The 22,149-nt window shown below is 38.3% G+C and overlaps 1 protein-coding gene across 2 annotated transcripts; it reads left to right on the forward strand.

The window, feature by feature from the left end:
- Positions 1-679: 679 nt before the first annotated feature.
- LOC132988019 (cdc42-interacting protein 4 homolog) lies at positions 680-21,984 on the forward strand. 2 transcript variants are annotated; one of them, XM_061055100.1, is made up of 15 exons: positions 680-986; positions 4,185-4,300; positions 4,423-4,476; positions 5,349-5,496; positions 6,393-6,455; positions 8,398-8,502; positions 8,734-8,862; positions 9,085-9,231; positions 9,499-9,660; positions 13,327-13,350; positions 15,223-15,332; positions 16,120-16,252; positions 16,357-16,424; positions 20,007-20,113; positions 20,203-21,984. In XM_061055100.1, exons 1-15 carry the CDS (start codon positions 963-965, stop codon positions 20,346-20,348), a joined length of 1,536 nt encoding a protein of 511 aa, XP_060911083.1. In that variant the 5' UTR covers positions 680-962; the 3' UTR covers positions 20,349-21,984. The 2 variants fall into 2 exon arrangements, with proteins under 2 accessions (XP_060911083.1, XP_060911090.1); XM_061055107.1 differs by lacking the exon at positions 13,327-13,350 and having other exon boundaries at positions 683-986.
- Positions 21,985-22,149: the final 165 nt, after the last annotated feature.

Genomic DNA, 22,149 nt, shown 5'->3' on the forward strand with positions numbered 1-22,149 from the left:
AGATTTACGCATTTTTACGCGCCAAGATTTACAAAAATCAATAAACAGGTGATTTATGCCGAGGCAAATAGCCTATAGTTTTCTCCACTTCCATTGTAGACTGTCGGCTATCTATCCCTATCCCCCCCCTTTTTTAAACCATCAATACAGAGGATTCATGAATGAATGTTGGCAACATTAATTAAATGAGAATAAAAATCAGTTCATTGGTAAATTAGTTTAGTCTGTGGACGATGATTTATCCAGCCTATAGCCCTAGGTTTATGATTTAGCCGACTGAAGTGGATTCTCCCAGGTATTGCCTATAGGCCTAACTAAATGTAGGCCTGTCCCATTCCTGCTTTAGTGGCGGACAGTGGGCTATATGTGTTTATTTATAACTTCCGGGGTTCAGGAGCGTTTATGATGAAAATAACCGCCAGCTGCTTCTTTAAGATAAAACAAACAGAGACGCTGCTGGGAGGTTTCTCTCTCTCTCTCTCTCTCTCTCTCCTCTCTCTCTCTCTCTCTCTCTCTGTCTCTCTCTCTCTCTCTCTCTCTCTCTCTCTCTCTCGCTCTCTCTGTCTCTCTCTCCTCTCTCTCTCTCTCTCTCTCTCTCGCTCTCTCTCCTCTCTCTCTCTCTCTCCTCTCTCTCTCTCTCTCTCTCTCTCGCTCTCGCTCTCTCTCTCTCCCTGGGACCCAAACTTGTTTCAGGAAAAAGCGCCTGAACGTTTTTTTTTTTCTCTCTCCCTTCGCTAGAAGAAACAGGACAGCCGCCGCCTCCGTGCCAAGGAGAAGGCGTAGACTTCCTCCAAACATTTCCTTCGCCATCTCCGCTTTCGAGACTCAAAAGTTCTTGTGGAATCTATTTTGAATTTGGAGAGGAGTTTTTTTTTTTACACCTTTACCGCCTCAACACCACCTGTTTATTTTCCTTTTTCTTTGCTCTAAAAACAACAGAGAGGAGCTGAACGTTTGCGGATATGGACTGGGGAACAGACCTTTGGGTGAGTTTGACAGCTGACACAGAGAAGTCATTATACAAAGAAATACCTCCAACATCCCTTAAGAGTAGTTCGCGTTGCTATAGCCTGCTGTTGTCGTCTGCACAGTATGTAGGCTACACTGGGCTCCTGTTTTTCCACGACAGGCCTGGGTTAAGTAATCTTGAGACAACAGCAGGAGTGTGTCTGTAAAAGCTGCAGCCAGAGGAGGATTTCGCAACTCCTGCTGCATACCTAATCACAAGCAGAGAGGAGAGCTTTATGACCCTTTCTGGCCACCTTATCTTTACCCTGTGGGCTAAAGGTGTCCTACACCTCCACGCACGCTTGTACCTGAGCTTTTCTGTGTGACAACACCCTTCAGAAAGTGTTGAGGTTGTCTGGCAGAGTTGTCTACTTTCCTGAAAGCTTAATTGTGTCTGTATCTGGTCAGTGTCTCCTATCAGGTCAGACAGCCTCCTCATCATCACTCCCACCACCGAAAGTGTCTCCATGTGGTGTCAGTGAGCATTTAAAGAGCAGTAACTATTAGTTTCATTTCGATTAGCCTTCCTCCATCAGTTATTTGGTCTATAAAATGTATGTACTAAAGTTGGGGGGGGGGGGGGGAATGTAAGAACAGATTCAGCTTTTTTGCCCGTCCAGCAGTCCAAATCCAAAAGACATCCTGTTTACTACCTCCTACAACTCAGGAAGGCAGGAAATCCTCACATTTAAACGCAGACAGAAAAGAATCTTCGACATTTTGCTACGTAACTTGTAATCTGTTATCCATTACGCTTAACACTTGAAAAATAAAGAAACACAAAATAGCCGAAGTTGAACGTTACTTTTTAAGATCACAGAGTTTTAGGTAGTAAAACAAAGGACTAATAGACCAATGATTTCAGATTCAAACCAACCAAATATGTGGTATAACTTGTGTGTTATTGTAGGCTACAGTAAGTGTTCTTGATAGCAGTTTATGGCTGGCTATGGAGAGCAAACAGACTCATTTCCTAAATCCTGCTGTGAATGTGTTCGTAGTTTAATGATGCACCTCTGAGATTAGTCCTCAGTTAAACACAGGCCGTGTGATGCAGTGTGTCTGTTTAGCGCTGCATTTATTGTAAAAGAGTTGAAGTTGTCAAATCAAAATGTATCAGCTAAATGTACAGATAAAACTTTTTGTTATTTCATGACTAAATCAGAAACATATTCTGTAAACAACACTAAGGATTTCACTCAAACTAAGGGTTGGATTTACACGTTGCTGGTTCCTCCAAGTCCTGCTGTTTTGTGGCTTTCATTATGATTGAGGTGAGGTAGAATCTGACCTCTGACTAAAGCTGGATTCAGGAAACACCTCTGCTGCTGCTGTTGCTGCTGCTGCTGCTGCTGCTGCGTCACAGAGAGGGGTGGGACTAGTCTGACTGGTTCCAGGGTTTGGAGAGGCCCCTGGGACCGTCAGTCACAGGGCGGAGGTTCACACTGAGCTAATGATTATCTCATTCCTGAACCCTCTCCGTCTCACTATCAGTGTTTCCTCCTCTCCCACAAACATGCAGGAGGAGTAATGGGGCGTAGCAGCAGACGGTGTAAAAACATGCAGGAATATATCTCTCCATAAACCTCTTTAATCTCTTCATCATCTGCTGTTTGTTTCTTGTCCTTCTGATTTCCAGGTTGTTCCCAGCTAAAACTTCCATTTTACTCCTTTTCCCCCTGGTGTTTAAGTATCCGGTTCTTTCCCCAGGCCAGCTTTTATCCAGGACGTTTCTATCTGTGTTACTGTAAGATCTCCATTTAGCTTCCCATCTCCTCTGAGGACTAAATATCTGTGTCTCTAGCTCCAAATGACTTACACACACACACACACACACACACACACACACACACACACACACACACACACACACACACACACACACACACACACACACACACACACACACCCCCACACACCACTAAAAAGGTGGAGTCTTTTTTTTTGTATTTCACAACAGCAGAACCTCCCTGTTGCTTTGTGTGTCCTGATTCTTCTGTGTTTTGTGCTCACATTCATATTCAGTGAAAGTCACTTTAAGTCTGTAGCTGTAGATTTAAACCACTGTGCTACCTGTCCAACCGGTTTGTGTGTGCGTGTGTGTGTGTATTTTTGTGTGTGTTTTGAAGGCTAGATGTGAATAGCAAGATAGGAATGTTGAAAGGAGAGTTTGCTTTCATCGGGTGTGTGTCTGTTTGTGTGAAAAGAGATGATCAATTTATCAATCGAATACTATAAATAAAAAGAATAATCATCATACTCTATATGACTGCACACATTTATTATAGGAGCAGAAGACGTGATAATATCATGATATCATGATAATATCATAAAGGAAATATCATATAATAGAGGATCGATGACATAATGAGTGATAAAGATTATAATTAAATAGTTCAATGAAAAAGGTTGATTTTCTGTCCATCAACAAACTGCTTCATTAACAAAGCATTTGAGCTGTACTTTAGAGTCTCCGATCCACTTACATCAGCAGACACTTCCTTAGTGATACTCCATCAGGCTGTACTGCAGCCAGATTCACTTCTTCTTCTCTTCTTTCGATGTTACTTGAACTGCTTTTGCTTTCACTTGTCAACAGATGAAGCAATTCATTTTGTTGGACCTATGAGTACTTGGTTGTCTCTGTTGTGTGTAGGTTCAAGGTCAATCTCACATTATAAAACACAATACATTTTCTATGTGCATAACACTGACTCTGATCTACATTTATCTTTCATTTAACACTCAGTTGAAATTGATACTCAAGTCCTTGTAAACGCACTCTTTATTTTATGTCATAGAGCACCAGAGGACCATGCCAAAACAATACAAATATGAACAAGGTGTGTCGGATAGCCTAGTGGTTATGCTGTGCCCCCCAATGTACGGAGGCTACGGTCCTCACAGCAGTAACTGTGGGTTTGAATTCGACCTCTGTCCTTTGCTGCATGTCATCCCCCACTCTTTCCTCCCAGCATTTCTTTTCTCTCTTCAGCTCTCCTATCCCATAAAGGCAATAAAGCCCCCCAAAAAGTTACAAATAAACGTGCACAAAATCATTAAGACTGCACTTTGTAAGTGTATGTTGATGAGTTTTTTTTTAAAACAAATGCTTGAGGTGGGTGTGTGCCGATACATGTGAAATATTAAATCGCGTGTTCTGTCTTCTCTTTTAGGACCAGTATGACCACATTGACAAGCACACGCAGTCAGGTCTCGACCTGGTGGAGCGATACATAAAGTTTGTGAAGGAACGGACAGAGATTGAACAAAGTTATGCCAAGCAACTCAGGTGTGCCTCAGGTTAATGAACCTGTTTCTAAATGTTGGGTTATATTCACATGATTTTGGATTGTGACTGTGTTTGTGCATTTATGTGTTTGTATCTGCTTTGTTTTTTTTTCTGTCTTGCAGAAGTCTTTCAAAGAAGTATGCTAAACGAGGGAGCAAAGAAGAACAAGACTGCAAGTAAGAGAATTAAATCATGTCCAGTTTCCTTCACTACACTTATTTGACCTTGTTTGGCTGTAATAAGATAGGACAGTGGATACAAGGAAACTAGTAGAGATAGTGGGGATTGACATGTGGGACCGGAGGGCGGATTTGAACCTGGGCCGTCTGCTTGGCGGATTAGAGCCTCCATCCATGGGGTACGACCTAACCTCTAGGCCATCAGTGCCCCTATTTTACCTTTTCAGAAATTGCAATTTTATTTCCGCTACTGTAAGCATAGAAAGCTCTCCAACATTGTAGATTCTTAAAGGTAGTAAACGTTTTACTAAAATACTGCAGTACATTTTGAATAAGAGTTCCCAGATAGTTAGCGATAGGCCAGAGCTCAACAGTGTGGTTCGGGAAGTAAAAATCCCATGTATTTTGTCCATCGCTGATTTGATTATTAGCCATAATGTCAGCGACTTCTCTGATTAGTGGATCTCACTGTTACCAAGGCAATGTTTCCTGCCCCTCTGCGCCGATAGTTTTGCTAGCAGGCTAGCTAGTTAGTTAACTAACATGAAATGTGTTATGTCGCAGTGAATGTAATCGACCCCTATAATAACCAATGACATCACTCAGGCTTTGTCCACTAGTATTTACAGTCTGTAAGATGAACACACAGGGACATTCATTCCTTTGAGATTTGCTGTTGTATTTTTTTTAGTTTAGAAAGGCAAAATAAAATAGACATCATCCTTAAATTGAATACAGCATCTAGTTGCTAATGTTACGCTATGATTAGACACTTTTCTGTTTGGGGGCAGGTCTAAGCAAACACTAAGTTTAATGCTTGTTTCTCTGCTGTTGATGATTTTCTTTACTGTCTTTCCTCCGTGTTGCAGATTCAGCAATCATGCATCGTTACAGGAGATCCTGAATGAGCTGAATGATTACGCCGGCCAACGGGAGCTCATTGCTGAAAACATGATAACCGGCATCTGTGTGGAACTCACCAAATACCTTCAGGATCTCAAACAGGAACGCAAAACAGTGAGAGAGGAAGGGAGAGCACATGAGGGAGGGATGGGAGAAAGAAGGACTGGGGATTTTGCAGATTGACGTGAGATATCGTTAGTTATGTCAGGATTGTTTTTTTAATTGTCAAGGTACATTTAAACATACAAGGAATTTGACTTGGTGCTATGGTGCGAAACAATTACCAAAGAAATAAAGCAAAGATAGTAAGACGCAATAAAACAGCAGTGCTCCGGCTGACAGGGAAATTAAATAGAATAAGATAAAAACAATATAAAAAATACACAATAGAATATAAAGAATACAACATATACAAAACATGCAGTGGAGGAGCTTTACAGTTGTGCAGGTATGTGCATGATTTACAGTGCACATATCTTACAGTATAAGTTTCCACACAGTGTGCAGTAGAAACAGAAAATGCTCAAGTCTAGTGTGAGATAATGTAACGCATAAAATCTGATGAAGCCTTCACATCACTTTAATGTTCTCTGACTGCGGGGCTGGGTGAGAGTCTGTGTTAAGAGGGGGATGGGGGAGGGCAGGGACATTATAAATGAGGCTGAAGAGGGGAAGAAACTGATCTTATAGCGTGAGGTTTTGGTCCTGATGGACCGCAGCCTCTTGCCAGAGGGGAGGGTCTCAAATAGTCCATGTCTGAGGTGAAAGGGGTCGGCCACAATCTTACCTGCACGCCTCAGGGTGCTGAGAGTGTACAGGTCGTGATGAGATGGTAGATTGCAGCCAATCACCCTCTCTGCAGAGCGAATAGTTTTTATTTTAATGCTTTAATTCCAAATTGCTGCACTTTGCTTCAAATGTAGAGTGTGTTATAAATAAAATTTATTATTATTATAAAAGGCTGCAGCCTGCCCTGCTCTGTCATCATCTTTTACCTCTTCTTTCCTCAGCACCTGTCTGATGCCAAGAAAGCCCAGCAGAATCTAGAGAGCAGCTTTAAACAACTAGAAAGTGTGAGTCTTTTGTTTTTGTCGATTTTTACTTTGTGTTATCTCAGCAAGCAGATTATTTTGGGACATAGTTTAGACCCTAGCTTGTTAAGTTGAGGTCAAAACCAATTTTTACTGAGGAATTTTCTTGAAAGAGAGTGCAAGCTAATATGTATTCATCATCCATTCATTTGAGGTAACTTTATTCTTCCTATATATTGAATTGTGTGTATTCTTGTTTATATGCTGCCCATTTTCACACGACTTGAAAATAAGTTTGAGTAGTCTAAGAAGTTTTGAGAAGTGTAAGATTTAAACACTCTCTATCTCAGAAATATATTTATAATTTACTCATATTTATAATTGAATATGCCTCAGTGTCTGGATTTCAAGAAAATTGAAGGAGAACAAAAATGCTCAAAAACATTTAAAACTGTATCTTTTCCTACTTTCGCGGGTAAAAGGTGACGTGAGGTAGCATGTTACTTTCTTTGTACCCGTAGGTAGATATGGTTTACAATGAGTGGGTTTGCCTCTTTTTACTCAAACAATCCACAGTATAAGACGACATGATGAGGGAGACCAAATGACAACATGAAAAAAGCTAAATAAAAAAATTTGCTATTAGTGAGAACAACCTGAATAAAGCAATATAAAAAAAATATATGTACATAGCCAATAAATAATGCAATATGTTCCTTCTGCAACATTGGTGCTGTATTGCTTGATTTTACAGGCTGGTTCTTAAAACTTTGTCAGGATAGACATGTTCTAGTGCATCTTCATTTTTCACTGGACAATCGTGGTGGGTTTGTGGTCACAAAGAATATTTTGTGAATAAATGGAGCAAGCTGAGAGTGAGCACGTATTAAATGATTGTGATTGTGATTGTGAATGATGTGTTGCCAGATTTACCGACCATTGTGTTGCCTGAGTAGGTGGCCCAGTTAAAGTGTGTGGGAAACACTGAATGTACATTACCACTGTAATATTGTTCCTGAAACCACACTATAGGCGGCCTATTGTGGGCCATAGAAAGATTAAAACAGGTACATCTAGGTGAATACATCTGGTGACACTGTTTACATCCAGGTTTTTTTTCTCCAGCTTTATAAGGCAGTAATACTTGAGGCACACTTTGCCACTAAATGGTTCAGTTTTTTTCCCCATTGTATAATAAAAATTCTAAAGGAGTCTAACACGAAAGAGCTTAAGGTTCCAGTAACCAAAAGCCTTTGTTTTCATTAATGTATTATTGATAACAATCTAATGTCATATTATGCAATGGTGTAGAATTTACAGAGGTTCATGTTTTACATTAAGTCGTTTCTTAATACTCTGAGCACAGTTTCTGACTTTTCCTTCTTAAAGAGTACTTTTACAGTGAGTAGACTCATATCTGAAAACTTCCTCTGTCACTGCAATCAATCCAAACTTCATACATTAAATACTAAATAATTCAAAATGTATTTTAAATAGTAATGAAGTCATAAACTATGACAGATACATTCTATATAAAAGGTCTAATATATTAATTAACTTATTGAAATGGTATTTCTGATTACTTGACAATTCCACTGCACAAACCACATTAAATTTCATTTTTCTGGGGTTGGCAGGCCAAATTCAATTAAACAAAACTGCAGAGCCTTTCTTGAAACCAAGACACAATAATCTGCTGTTTGTAATTCTTGTTAACTTTGACTTAAATTACAGTATTTGGTGGATTTAGTTCATTGGTTCAGTATCTTTATTGGGACTGTGTATATACGGTATATCTCACACAAATCTAAAAGCTCAATCCACACCAGTAGGAGTGAGGGTTAATGTAGTGCAATACTTGTTTAGGAACAGGTATTGATTGATAAAGAAAAGTTTGGATACCTTGGTTATGGAGGACTTTTGCATTTAATACTAACTAATGCTCTTTTCTGCATTATTCATGTATATTTGATTGTGTATGCAGACTAAGAAGCGCTTTGCAAAGGAGTGGGCCGAGGCCGACAAAGCCACACAACAAGCAGAGAAAACAGAGAGCGACCTCAATGCCACCAGACTGGATGTTGAAAAGGTACATACACGCAGACAAGGGTTTTAAGATGTTTTCAGTAAAAACTGTCTTTGTCTGTTTACCTCAATGGGCAATTTCACCTACGTGTGACTCCCTCTCCGACCATCCCACGGCCTCCCCATAATCCCACTTTGCATTTTGTTTTGCATCTCTTCATTTCTCCCTCTTCCTGCATCCTTCATCCTCCACTCCCTTTCTCCTCTGTCCTTCCACCTATCTTTCGCTCTGAAGGCCAAGCAGCATGCCCACTCCCGCACACACACAGCGGAGGAGTGCAGGAACGACTACGCTGCTCAGCTCCAGAAATACAACAAGGAACAAAACTTCTTCTACTACACAGAGATACCACAGATCTTCAATGTGAGAAAAAAACAAACACATTCATACAGTACACACATTCTAAATCGTGCAGCGTTCATACGGCAAATAAACGAAATAAATGACACACCCTTGTACTGTCTGTCAAAAGGTAGACCCCAATGTTTGTATAGGCATCTACTGTAATGTACAGAATTCATACACAGACAACGTGTATAATAACATTGACTGAAAGAAGCAGTTGTATTTGTGTGTGTGGAACAGATGATGCAGGACATGGACGAGCGGAGGATTCGGAAGCTGGCAGAGGGTTACGGCCAGTTTTCAGAGATAGAGAAGAAAGTGCAGCCCATCATTTCCAGGTGTTTAGAAGGAATCTCTGCAGCAGGTGTAAAAATAAATGAGAAACAGGTACATATTAGACTCTGAACATGTCTATGTATGATGTATGTTCTGTGTTTTGTTGTTTTTCTCTCTGATTTTAAAAAGTTACCAGCCAAACTTGGTTTTAAAAAGTGTCTGGTGTTGGTATAGCTTATAAATATTTAACATTTAAGTTTATTCTTTAACATATCTTGCTCAGTGATATAACACAAACACAAACAAACCTATGGTTAACTCTGAAATCATATCCACTGATTAAACACTTCATTTCTTTATCTGTTCGCCCCCCTGCAGGACTCACTTCTGTTTATAGAGCAGCACAAGTCCGGTTTTGAGCGACCTGGAGATGTGGAGTTTGAAGACTACAGCCAAGGTATCAAACCAGCGACCTCTGACTCAAGTCTAAACCCACCCAAAGTGCGTGCCAAGCTCTGGCCTTTCAGCAAGAAGAACAAGGTGAATTTTTTACTCTGCTCACTTTAGACGCGTCTCTCTTTGAGCTTGCATAGTGCAGCTTCTCAAGGCCAAGACATTCCTCTCCTCTATTGCCTGCTTCGCCTGATTCTGACAACCTGAAAATCTTCCCTGTCCCGTTCTTCTAATGTAGCTAAACTATTCAGGGCTAACAACCTCCTAACAAGGTCAGAATGATCCTGTTGCTTCTAATAGATCTCACTTGATTAACAAAGCTGATGGTAAGTCTCAGTTTAAATACTACATGCTCTTTTTTTTTTTTTTTTTAAGTCAACCCACAATTGGAGACAAAAATGAGCACCCACATAATTCAGTTGACTGTTTTACAGTTTTAATTAGAAGCCTTAAAGTCTATGTTATTGTCATATTAAAACTTGTATAAATATATATTAAAGCTCATTAAATTCACTATGAAAACCTGAGACAAAAATGAATAATGAGGTGATTAAAATAATTTCTGCATAATTTATGAACTCACTCGAATGAGAGTTTAATTGCAGGCTTCAAGAGCATTATAATATCTTGATACAATTTTAAAATGTTAATAATTTATAGTGTTTACCAGCTTCAGCTTCAGGTTACTTTATTTGTACCCATAGGTTGCAGGGAGAGTCACATATACTTAATAAAACACAGACAAATACATCAGCACAAGTCCTAGATGCACCCAACAAACAGGTTATTTTGTTTAGAATGATCTCCATATTACCTTCTCATAAGCTGTGTTTTGATAAAACGTATTGGTTGTTATTATCTAAAGTTCTATCTTTCAAGTTGTAACTATTGTTATATGTACATGTTTTCTTAACATGTGAAAAGGCCACTTGATATGGACATGAGTTAAATCAAGACAAACTTTTATACAGATATTCTCAGTCACATAATAAGTATTAACTCATAAAGAAAACTAGTACTTCAGGGAGCACTTAGTACGTCTACATGTGTCTATTATTTTCTTTATATAATTACATAATATATTATTAGAGAAAGTTCCTTGTTTTTAATATTTTATTTTGATCTCATAACCTTCAAAACTTTAAATCATCAAAACAAAGTTACTTAAACGAAAATTGATAATACTAGCCCACTTGTTTATATAAGTACAGTAAGTCTTGAATGTAGGCCTCTACTCCGTTGTGAGGATTATTGTATAGATTGGGATGTTTCCTTTTTATTGTCAACATTTCACTGGAAAAGACCAAACAACTCCAGGCATTATACAATATTTACAATTTTTTGCATTCAAACACATTTTTGTCAGGCTTTTATTTTGAATTGTTCTACTGTCTAAAGACTGAGGGTACTTGACATCATCTGTAAATACAAACCTGCATTTATTTCGAAATAAAATAAGGAACTTCTAGTTGATCAAAGGTAATGAAATGAACTCAACTAAGGAAAAAGGAATTTCTTTCATCAATAAAAGAGCTCAAGAGGTCGGTATAAAGTAAAAGAGTGAATTTAACGTGGTAATGCTGACAGTCCTTATTCATACGCATATGAAAAGCCACTGATTTATTACTGATTTATAAGAATGACACACAGAAAAAAATGTATTCAATCCCACATTCATGTTAGAAAGGAACCTGTCATCCAGAGCTACAATGTGACTCATAAATGTGATTTGAATTGTTTTTGTTGAACAATGGAGGTCTGGGGCTCAGAAAAATGTGCTATTCAGTCATTGTGTGGAGGATCAATTCATTGTTAGTTTGGTCTTTTCCTGGGATTTGTAATCCATGAAAATAATGATCACATAACTCATCCTTTATAAAACTGACTAACTATAAAAGAAAATATGATTACACCATTTCTCAATACACTTCTAAAAAAATAAAAGGCGTCAGAGCTGACTCGACTGACAGGTTTGACAACTTTTTGAATGTTCATTTACAGACACCTTCAAACTACTTAAAACAATCTCACAATTAAAGTAAAGTCAAAGAGCAGCTCTCTTGTACGTATCCTATTTTATTCATTGATTACTGAATAACTGCAAAATGACTCTCACATGGTGTCAAAACAATGCCTTGAAACAAACGCGCACACACATAAAACTCAACACACATTCCAGACATGTCTTAACCCACCACCCTGTTGCCCTAGGGGCCTATTCTAATTCCAGTCTGCACAGACTTGCCTTAAAACACCCTGTGCTGTCTCTTTAACTCATTGTCCTCTTTACAACAGAAATCTGTGCATCTGTTTGACTCCAATCTCACGTCTTTTCCTGTCATTAGAAGTGTAATTTTCTCTATCCTTTGCTCCTCGTCCTCTGCTCCTTTTTCTCAACTTTGTCTTTTTTTTCCACCCCTCTTCAGTTTGCCCGTCCTTCTTTCTCTCCCCCATCCCCTTTCCCGGTGGGCAGTCACCCCCTCTCCCTCCCCTTATCCCTCTCCAAGTTGCAGCACTCCCCCCTCTCTCTCTGTCTGAGAGAGTTTAATCGCTCTGTAAAACCCAGGATTTTCACCTTGAATTTATTACACAAACAGCACCGGGTGAGTGGCGACATCTGCTCTGGTCTAAGTTACATCATCCAGTCAAGCTCTTTAAATGTCACCACCCTTATGTATTTGTCTCATTGATGCCATTTAGGTAGATTTTATTTGGACCCTTCTCTTTTGTGGATTGTTTTTTTTATTTTTAGCCCATTTTCCTCATGTCATACTTGTGGTGGGAAGCTCAAATTGTGTTTCAATGCTATTCTGCTGTATACAATTTTGCAAGACTAGACTTACGTTATGTTGACATCCATCCACTTCCTAGGTATACATAACCATTTGATAAAGTTACATGACACTTTACAAAGACAAATAACCGGTAGGCTATTCCAGTTAGCATTGGTCAATGATTGAATGCTTATCTTACAGAAGGATCAACCACGTGCTAGCTAACTTTACCTTTTGATGGGGTTACATGAAACAATAACAAAAGCATTCATGTGCTCTATTTGGTATGATGTCAGGAATGGATGTTAATATTAGCTAGCTTTAGCATTAAACCAATTCCTAGCTTGCATTAACGTTTGAGGGTGTTATGTGATATGAAAGTAAAATAGCTTCAATCCAATTCCACAGAGCATACAGTGTTTAGCTGCTACACTTAGGTTGAATTAACATTTAATCGCATCCTAGCTAACCTTGCTGTTACATAGCACACAATACGATTAGAAAGTACAGACAGAAATACATTTCAAGTGAGCATAATGTCTTCAGTTTATGGTAGGCTCATCTTACATAAGCATTCAACTACTTCCTTGCTAATACCATTTGACAGTATTACATAATAGGTAAGTGGTAAATGTATTGATGGATATATGTGCCTTTATAGGCATAGTGTATGTGTTAGCAGGTGAAATACCTATAACTAATGGACTGTCAAGTTTATTGTTTAACTTGAAATATGACCTGTAGAATTTTTTTTACCACCATGGTATCTTTAGCGTACTGATAAACCAGAAAGCAGAAAAATGATTAGACTTGGAAAATAAGCACACATGATCTTTCCGAGCAGCATTTGAACTTCCTTTAACTCTGAATTTGATGTCACAGCAAAATGGCCGTCATTTGAATGTTTGTAATTCTAGAAGATTGTTTCCCAGTTGTGTTTGTTGTGCACCTACTGAGTGTCCGTTGTTTCTCTGTCTAGATAACGCATGCTGAAAAACTCATGGTAACACTTACTAATGTTACATAGAAGGTGGAATTAAGAGGTGTTTATGTAGTACTCTGGTGCTGGTTTCTTTCCAAGTGGAAAATTCAATTTGTAGAGTAATTGCAAACAGGACCATGCTGCACTGACCTCCGTGTGGGTAGATTCAATGTAATACTTGACAAAATGCTAGGGGCTACACAATTTGCAGGATCCTATGTTTCCAGGATCATATGATCAATAACATTGAAATAAAAGCATGTAAAAACTATCTTCACATCTCAGGTGGCAAGAACAAACAAATGGAGAAGGAATAAATGTGGGTGTCTATCAATAGCCAAAAGTCAAGGAAATTGTCTTGCTAGCAAAATGGAAGGAAGGGATTAATTGGTTATAACAACAGAAAGCTATAAAATTGAAGTGGATTATTTTGACTTTTTGGCAGATAAATGAACATTTCACATTTGACCAGCAAAGTTTTTGCTGAAAACATAAATATGATTTAAAAAGTCTCTTTAATGTGTCATTAAATGAACACTGAGTTTGGGAACATAGAACCTTGGTAACATAAATCTTTACCCTTTGCCAGACAAACAGCATCTATGGTCATGAATCTGTCATGTAGACAAACCAGAACCCTGCAAACACTAGAAAGCCACATCTGCTTTCTCCAGTTTTCTTTCTGGATTGTTTGTTCATTGTTTGTTAAAAATAGATATTCTTTTGGAAAAAAAAACCCCAAAAAACAGCCATAGATAAAAAAGTTCAACCTGATGCAAAAATCACTTGGCTTATCATCAAGAGTGAGTGTGTCCACTGATCAGACCAAACACCTAAATTTGCCTGCTCAATTGTGCTGCATTTAAATATAGGTGTGTTCAGACTTCACATGACCTCACCTGTAACAACAGGTACAGTTTGGTAGTGCATTTAGTCCCAAATATTTGCCTGTGCTAGCAAGGTGATTAACCTGTTTGCAATTACTCTTGTACAGTCAACTTCAATTAAACACATATCTCTCATGAAGGTAGGTGATATGCACTTCTCTATCTGTCTCAGAACAAGATCACAGAGAGCTAAGTCTTTATTCTGTGATGCCATGCTGATTTTCAAAACACCTTTCCCCATACCCTTCTAAGAACAAATAAGCAAGACAGATTTTTTCAAACGCAAACAATGTCAAAAATATATGTTTTGTTTGACAGCAGAGCCTCTACCATCCAACTTGGGTAGCATTGTCAACCAAATCACACTCAATAACATATTCTTACTGACACCCGGTCACATCACATTTTAAGATATCTGTTTCAATCCATTACAATGGAGAAGACTATAAATTCAAATTTGCATTCAACATATGAACAACAACATTCCCTTTTAGAAAAGAGTATCCCAGATAGCTCGGGTAATCCAAACAAAGACTATGAACATTTTTGCAGTCTTTTTCTAAAAAGATAGTCCCTCCAAGGTTCCCTGGTAATATCATCTTAAACCTAGCTTTAATGCTTGAATGTCTATTGGTGAAGCATCACGGGGTAAAGAGTCTTCTTCGTTGTACATGTCTGCACCAACCCATAACGTCACAGATTCAATTCAGTGGTATTGTCATGGGATGTTAGTCATGCTCCTCTCTCTCTCTCTGTGATTTCTATGGTTTCCCATTAAAGCTGTGACTCTTTAAAAAGGGCGATTGTTACCTTGACACAGAATAATGAGCTTGTTCTCTAAGTTTGTCTTGACTAACAAGTTCCCTGAAGATAATTTATTATCATCGGGAAAGACAGACAGAAAGAGGGAGGAGTGACATCTGGTGGTGCTTCCTGATAAGTAAACATGACGTTTAGGATACTTATTATGTGTGTATGTGGTGTGAATGTGTGTGTTTGTGTGTAGCCACCTGCTGCGGAAGATTTCTCTCATTTTCCTCCGGAGCAGCAGAAGAAGAGGCTGCAGGCGAAGATTGATGACATCACCAAAGAGCTGCAGAAAGCGCAGGATCAAAGGTGAAAACATGAAAACACCACCAACAGCATTACAAATGTCCCTAAAGCCCAAAAAAAAAACACAGAACCCCTTTTTGAATAGTTAAATTACAAGAAAAGGTAGAGAGTTGGTCTGCATTCATTGTTGAACCGAATCAAACGCAAGTTGTTTGAAGCACTTAGGACTAAAACTTATGTGTAGGTATCCCCTCATTTAACCTTAGCGGCCATACATTTCCACAAAAAAATTCCTTCTTGATATGTTTTCGTTCTTTTTAGAACCGAAGAGAACTTGACAGCTACAAGATTTCATCGATAGCAGAATTAAAAGGGAAAATGTGATTAAAAATGTGCAGCTGTTAAGACAGATGCTTCCTTCCCTTGTGTAAAAAAAAAAAATTAAATGTTTTAACCTTTTTTTTTCTTGCTTTTTTTTTTTTAAGTTTGCACAACAGGAAAGATGTAAATGTATTTTAATTATCACAAAATACAGACAATAGATATACTATGTGGCCAAAGTTGTTCACAAACTTCTGTTTGTGTTCTTGCTGTCCGGGAATGTTTTAATGGTTTGGGCTTGGGCTCTTGGTTTCAATTAGTGAACAATAGTGTTTCCTTATTTGGAGGCAACAGTTTGGAGAAGACTTGCTTCCTGTTTCCATTTGACAATACTGCTGCGCACAAAAGCAAGGTCTGCAAAAGAATCAGTTTTCTTTGTTAAGGAAGAGCTTAACTGCAGACTTCCTTAATGTGTGTTCCCTTTTCAAAAACAATAACACATTTCCCCCCCCCCCCTGGTTGACCTCAGTGATGCTCTGGAGAAGATGAAGGGTGTGTACGAGCAGAATCCACAGATGGGAGACCCCTCCAGTCTGGAGCCACAGATCACAGAAACTTCCCAGAACATCGGCCGCCTGAGGGGGGACCTCACAAAATATGAGGTCAATACACGCACATACACATGCTTAAGATTGTGTGCATAAAGAATTAGATCACTTGTACATGCATTGTGCAGGTCTTAACTTCTTTTGCTGGTTTGTTAAAGACGTGGCTGTCGGAAGCAGTTGGAGGAGAAGAAGCTGCCAACACCATCAACAATAACACTCAACATGGGTAAGACCTGTTTTTAAAGGAGTGCGTTGACAGAATGGATCCAATATCATGTTTGCTCCTTATATGTAAACAAACATCTTTATTTTTATACCAACCAGCCACAAAACACGCAGTAGTAGAACCAGAAGCAGCAGTAACATTAACATTACAAAATATTAACTTGTTCGCATAAGGTATTTATTTTTTTTACTTTTTAGGGCTTCCAAGGGCTCCGTGGAAATCTGTCACCTGATGTTATATTCTTACAAGAAAAACATATAAAGCCTTCTGTTCAAAGCAGACTGAGGTCTTACTGGTTTTCTAACGTTTATCAATTCACATTTTAATCTAAAGCTAGGGAGGTCGCTATATTGTTTAGGAAATCTGTGTCATTTCAATTATCTCATCTCACCACTGAACCTTCTGGCAGGAATCTGATAGTTTCAGGAGAAATTACAAATATTCCACTTGTCTTAATATTAATGGACCTAATATAGATGACCCTGACTTCTTTCGAAAGGTTTTTAATTTGTTACCAGAAATTAATTCTACTAATTTGATTATAGGTGATGATTATAATATTTACCTTGATCTCTATCTCAGCCGCCAATCCACCTGCCCTCCTCCTTCTAGTCATTCAGTAGCCACGCTGAATAATTAGCTTCAATCCTTTAATTTAAGTTGATATATGAAGAATACAGCACCCAGCAGAAGAAGATTATTAATTTCTTCTCGTGTTCATAAAACATACGCTTGTATTGATTATTTTATCATGGACTCTTAGCTTATCTCGAATGTACTGCAAACAAAATATCTGGGATTTATTAATTTAATGGATCATCCTCTCACCATGTTTATTCACCTTTGTGTCTTTTCTGAGGAATTTCTATTCCTGGCACTTCACCCTTTAATTATTGCAAGATAATAATTTTCAAAATTTTATGAAAGCCGTAATGGATACATTTTTTGGACAGTGAATGATAATAGTTCTGTGTCTGATTCTACATTGTGGCCATGTTTTAAGTTTGTACTAAGATGCAAAATGATGAGTACATGAAGAAGAAATCACAGTCACAGCTTGATAAAGCAGAAAAAACATATCCTCTGTCCATGAAAGATTCATATAGTATCTTGAAATTGAAGAATGACTATAACACAATCTTGAGTGAGCAGGTAAACAAGCAAATACTGAGGATGAGACAAAAGCAATTTGCATTGAATGAAAACACAGGCAAATTTTTGGCCAGGCAACTGCGGGGCGCCCAGGTGAGCAGGTCTGTTTACAAAACTAAGACCTCATCAGGGGAATTTTTACCCAATCCTCCAGATATAAATAACTATTTCAGAGATCTCCATGCACAACTATATATGTCTAATTATAATGCATCAGATGATGATGTAGAGAAATTCATAGACTCTGTCAATCTACCTAAAATTGATTTAGATTCTGAGTTCACTATCAGACAAATTAAAGAGGCAATTAAATAATTTACTAGCGGCAAGGCAGCAGGCCCAGAGTGGTTTGGTGCACAGTTTAAAAAAGTCCTACTGTGATCAAACCACCCCCTTGCTGTTCAGAATGATTACACACTCCATTGAGAAGAAAACCGTTTCATAGTCCTTTTTGAAGCTTATATTTGTTTAATTGGCTGCTTAAAAAAAGGAAGGGATGATCTCTGTGGTGGCAAAGATGCTGGCCACTAGACTTGGTAGACAGATTCCCTCGCGAATACATCCTGACCTAAATGGCTTCGTGTCTGGTAGATTTTCTTTCTTTTCTTTAATACCCAGCAATTATTGAATATAATGTATGCTAAATATAAGTAAACAGTACGCCTTTAGTTATCTCACTGGATGCAGAATGTTCATTTGATCAGATAAAATGGAGGTGTATGTATGTAAGTTTGAGATGTTATGGATTTGGTGAATTTGGTTTTATCACTCATAAAGATGCTGTACACTTGCCAAAAGTCCACTACTCTTACTACTGGTAATAGGTCAGTACCCTTTAACCTCAAGCACAGGACAAGGCAGGCTGTGCCAGTCGTCTGCTGTTTAATCTAGCACTGGAGCCTTTGGCCATCAGGCAGCAGACTTCATTTAAGGGAGTAAAGGTGGTTAATATCAAATGTAAAATGTCTCAGTGCGAGGATGATTTATTGGTTTTTCTGTCGGATCCCCCATCATTCCTCCCTCCACTTCTCTCCTCTCATTAATCAACTGCTACGGCAGCTTCTCTGGCTATTCAGTTAACTGGAGGGAGAGCACATTTATTCCTCTGACATTCAAATTTGGATCCACTTTTCCTTGAATCTCTTCACTTTGGTATTGCCAAGGAGCAGTCCACCTATTTAGGCTAGTCTATTCCTGTGAACCTGATGCTCTTATATAAGAACAATTTTGTATTTTGTAACTTTAGGTTAAGGAGATTGTTGCCACCCTTTCTCATAGGGTGTGTTAATGCCATCAAAACGGTGTCGCTTCCCAGGTTTATGTACTTGTGTCAAAACATTCCAGTTAAGCTTCCCCTGTCATTGTTATTAAAACCTTGATTCAGTTATATTGCAATTTGTTTGGGGGTATAAAACTCACAAAAATCCAATAAACTGGGGGTGTTATCCCTCCTAATATTCCAACACTATTATTCGGCAATTAATGCAAGAGCCTCATTGGCAAGACCAGTTCCCCCAAAGAAGTGTGCTCCATTATAGGCCTACACCCAAATGGCTGCAGTTTGAGTCCCAAGCAGTGAGACAGTTCTCTTTCAGCTCTCCTGTTTTCCACAAAAGATTTACTGTAGGTCCATTCACATCTGACCAAGCCGTTATTCACAGACAGGACGAAGGATTTAAAATCATTGCAGACCTGTATATTAATAATAATTTAGCATCTTTTATAGAGCTGGAAGAAACTCTCTCCATTCCGCAAGCCCCTTTTTTTCCTCTGTTATTTACAAGTCAGAAATGTTATAAAGAATCATTTAAAAAAAAAAAATGAAAGCTTTCCCAATGAACTTTCAGTCAGATTCTTGAAATCTCTTCTCAAAATGTGTTTCATTATTTCCCAATATGAATACTGTATTGTTTGATCACATCAAAACCACCTGGAAGGCCGATCTTATGGGGGAGTGGCATGAGGTGGTGTGGAAGGAGGGGATAGAAAAGATCCACCAAGGTTCAATTAATGCTAGGTTGCAATTTATTCAGTTTCAAATTATTCATAGATTACACTATTCTAAAGAAAAGATGAACTACAAGTATGCTGATGTTATTGAAATCTGTGACTGATGCCATATAGCAAAGGGTACTGTCCTGGTTTTCAGTCTTGTCCTAAGATTTTCCCTTTTTGGCAGGATGTCTTTAGCTAGTACTGTAAAATGTATGATTTAAAGATTAAACCTGATGCATTGATTGAGTTGTTTTGGTTGGTTGGTTCTCTTACACTACCACATACTGTGCAGGAGACCCTCATGTTCGGTATGTTAGTGGCTAAGACAATCATTCTAAAGGAATGGAAGGCTATCAGCACTCCCTGTTTCTCTAGATGGGCAAAATTACATCCTGATCTTGATGTCAATATGTTTGTCTGTTTGTGTATTTTCAGTGTTGTAGCGGCTAACCCCACTCAGAACATCTACACAGAATTTGAAGACGAGTTTGACGACATAGAAAGTCCTATCGGCCAGTGCACGGCTCTGTATACATTTGAAGGTACATTATAGTATTTATACTCAACTCCTTCATAAATATATCGTATTAGAGTCCTTCATACAAGTCTTTTTTGTGTGTTTTTTCTGCAGGCCACAGTGAGGGCACGGTTTCCATTACTGAGGGAGAGCTGTTGAGTATAATGGAAGAGGATAAAGGAGATGGGTGGATGAGAGTCCTTAGATCCAGTGGAGAAGAGGGCTATATACCTTCATCCTATGTGAAACTTGGCCCATAACATTCACACCGTCACATAAACTTAGAGCTTGTGGTGGAAAGTTTAGAGTCAGAGGTGAATTCAAAGTCATCCACGATAATTGGAGCTGTTCTCTCCATCTTTTACCTCGGCCAGTGACGTGTATGGTGAGATGAAAGTGAGTGATTATAAAGCTCGTTATCAAGGCTGACTGCAATTATCCCACACTCCGTGCTTTGTCTCTATGCAGTAGCAAAGTCTGTCTCCAAACAAAGATGGTCATTCCTCTCTGATCTTTCTAGATTTCAGCTCTGTTAAAAACCAAACATTTGAATGTATACCTGAACTTTTTGTCACTGTGTTTAGTGACGACGCCTGTATCATAATCAACTTCATTTTTGTTATGTCAATATATCCACTAACTTGACTTTCCCATTGCCACTTCTAATAACGTGCTGAACTTGTTCTGTTTATTACACTAACCTTCTACAAAAAGCTATTTACTGACAGAATAATGAGGGTTGTTTTTTTTTAAATCATGGGAGTGTTGACGTTATATGACGTGTAACTGGATGAAAACCACTGCTAGACAGGGATTTCTGGAAATATAAAACGCCTCCATAGAGCTGTCATTTTTAATCATAGGTTCCACTTTTCTGTTTGTGTCATTTTTACCCCCAATTATGCACAGTCATTTTCAGACACCGTGTGGTCTCTCAATAAAAACAAAATGTTAGTAGTGTGGGATCATGGGGGTTCAAGTCTTAACTGTTTTACAAACCACTATTGCAGATCAAAATATCCCTCACATGGTTCCAACAGAGAACATGTTCAGAAACAGGTAACCTTTAAATGTTTCAGTCCTGTTAAATCCAGTCTAGTTTTGTAATTTCAGTCTATTAAAACAGCAGCAAGTAAAGTTTGCTTAGGTAAATAGTAAATAGTGCCGATATAATTTCCTACTGTCTTCGACATTTTGCCTGCTGCTGTCTTTGTTTTTTGGAACCAGGGATGACATTACTTGGAATAACAGCTAGATACAACAAGGTTTAGTTTATTGGCTCAAATCAGATGAGTAGTAGATATGAGTCAAATAAACATTCAACCGCTGTACATTTGTCATAAATGTAGAAATTAGCTATAGGGACCAAACTTTTTTGATGTTGTGCATGGCTGCAAGCGTGTATTTCAGCTGTTTAGTTAACTTTTTAACATGGGAGGTCTATGGGGATAAACTTGCTATTGAAGCCAGCCCCAAGTGGCCATTTGAAGAACTGCACTTTTGTGCATTTCCTTGTTGGCTTAATTTTATAGCAGATTAAATATTTAAGACTCTGAAAGATGCCTTCTGAATCTGAGTGATAAAGTTTCAAATAAGCTTTTGAATATATTTATGTTCACACAGAAGAAGAGCTGTGAGTTTGAATCCCTATCACCTGCATTTTAAGTGTTTAAAGAACTTTAAATGGCCCGTAAGAGCAGGAGGAACTATTAAGGCAAGCAAGAAAACTGTTAAACTACATCCTGGCATGTGTGAATAGTTTAAAGAAGAATGTGAACCTAACCTTATAACTCTGTACTTTAATTACAATTTCTCTGCTAAAGCAAATTTGCACAAAATGTTTTGTTTTTGTGAATTAAAGAAACAAATATGGAATAAATAGCACAATAGCAATAATGATCAAAGTTCAATGAAAGGTAAATGAGAAAAAAAGACCATGAACTTTGTTCTGATTGGCCTCTCCTAATCCTCTGTAAATGGCCATTAGGTGAATATTTGGAATTATTGACAAAGAGTTTCAGATTCAGATCCTCACAAGATCTCTGCGAAGAATGATGTTAA

Source organism: Labrus mixtus, chromosome 2, assembly GCF_963584025.1.
Source record: "Labrus mixtus chromosome 2, fLabMix1.1, whole genome shotgun sequence".
Classification (NCBI taxonomy): Eukaryota; Metazoa; Chordata; class Actinopteri; order Labriformes; family Labridae; genus Labrus; species Labrus mixtus.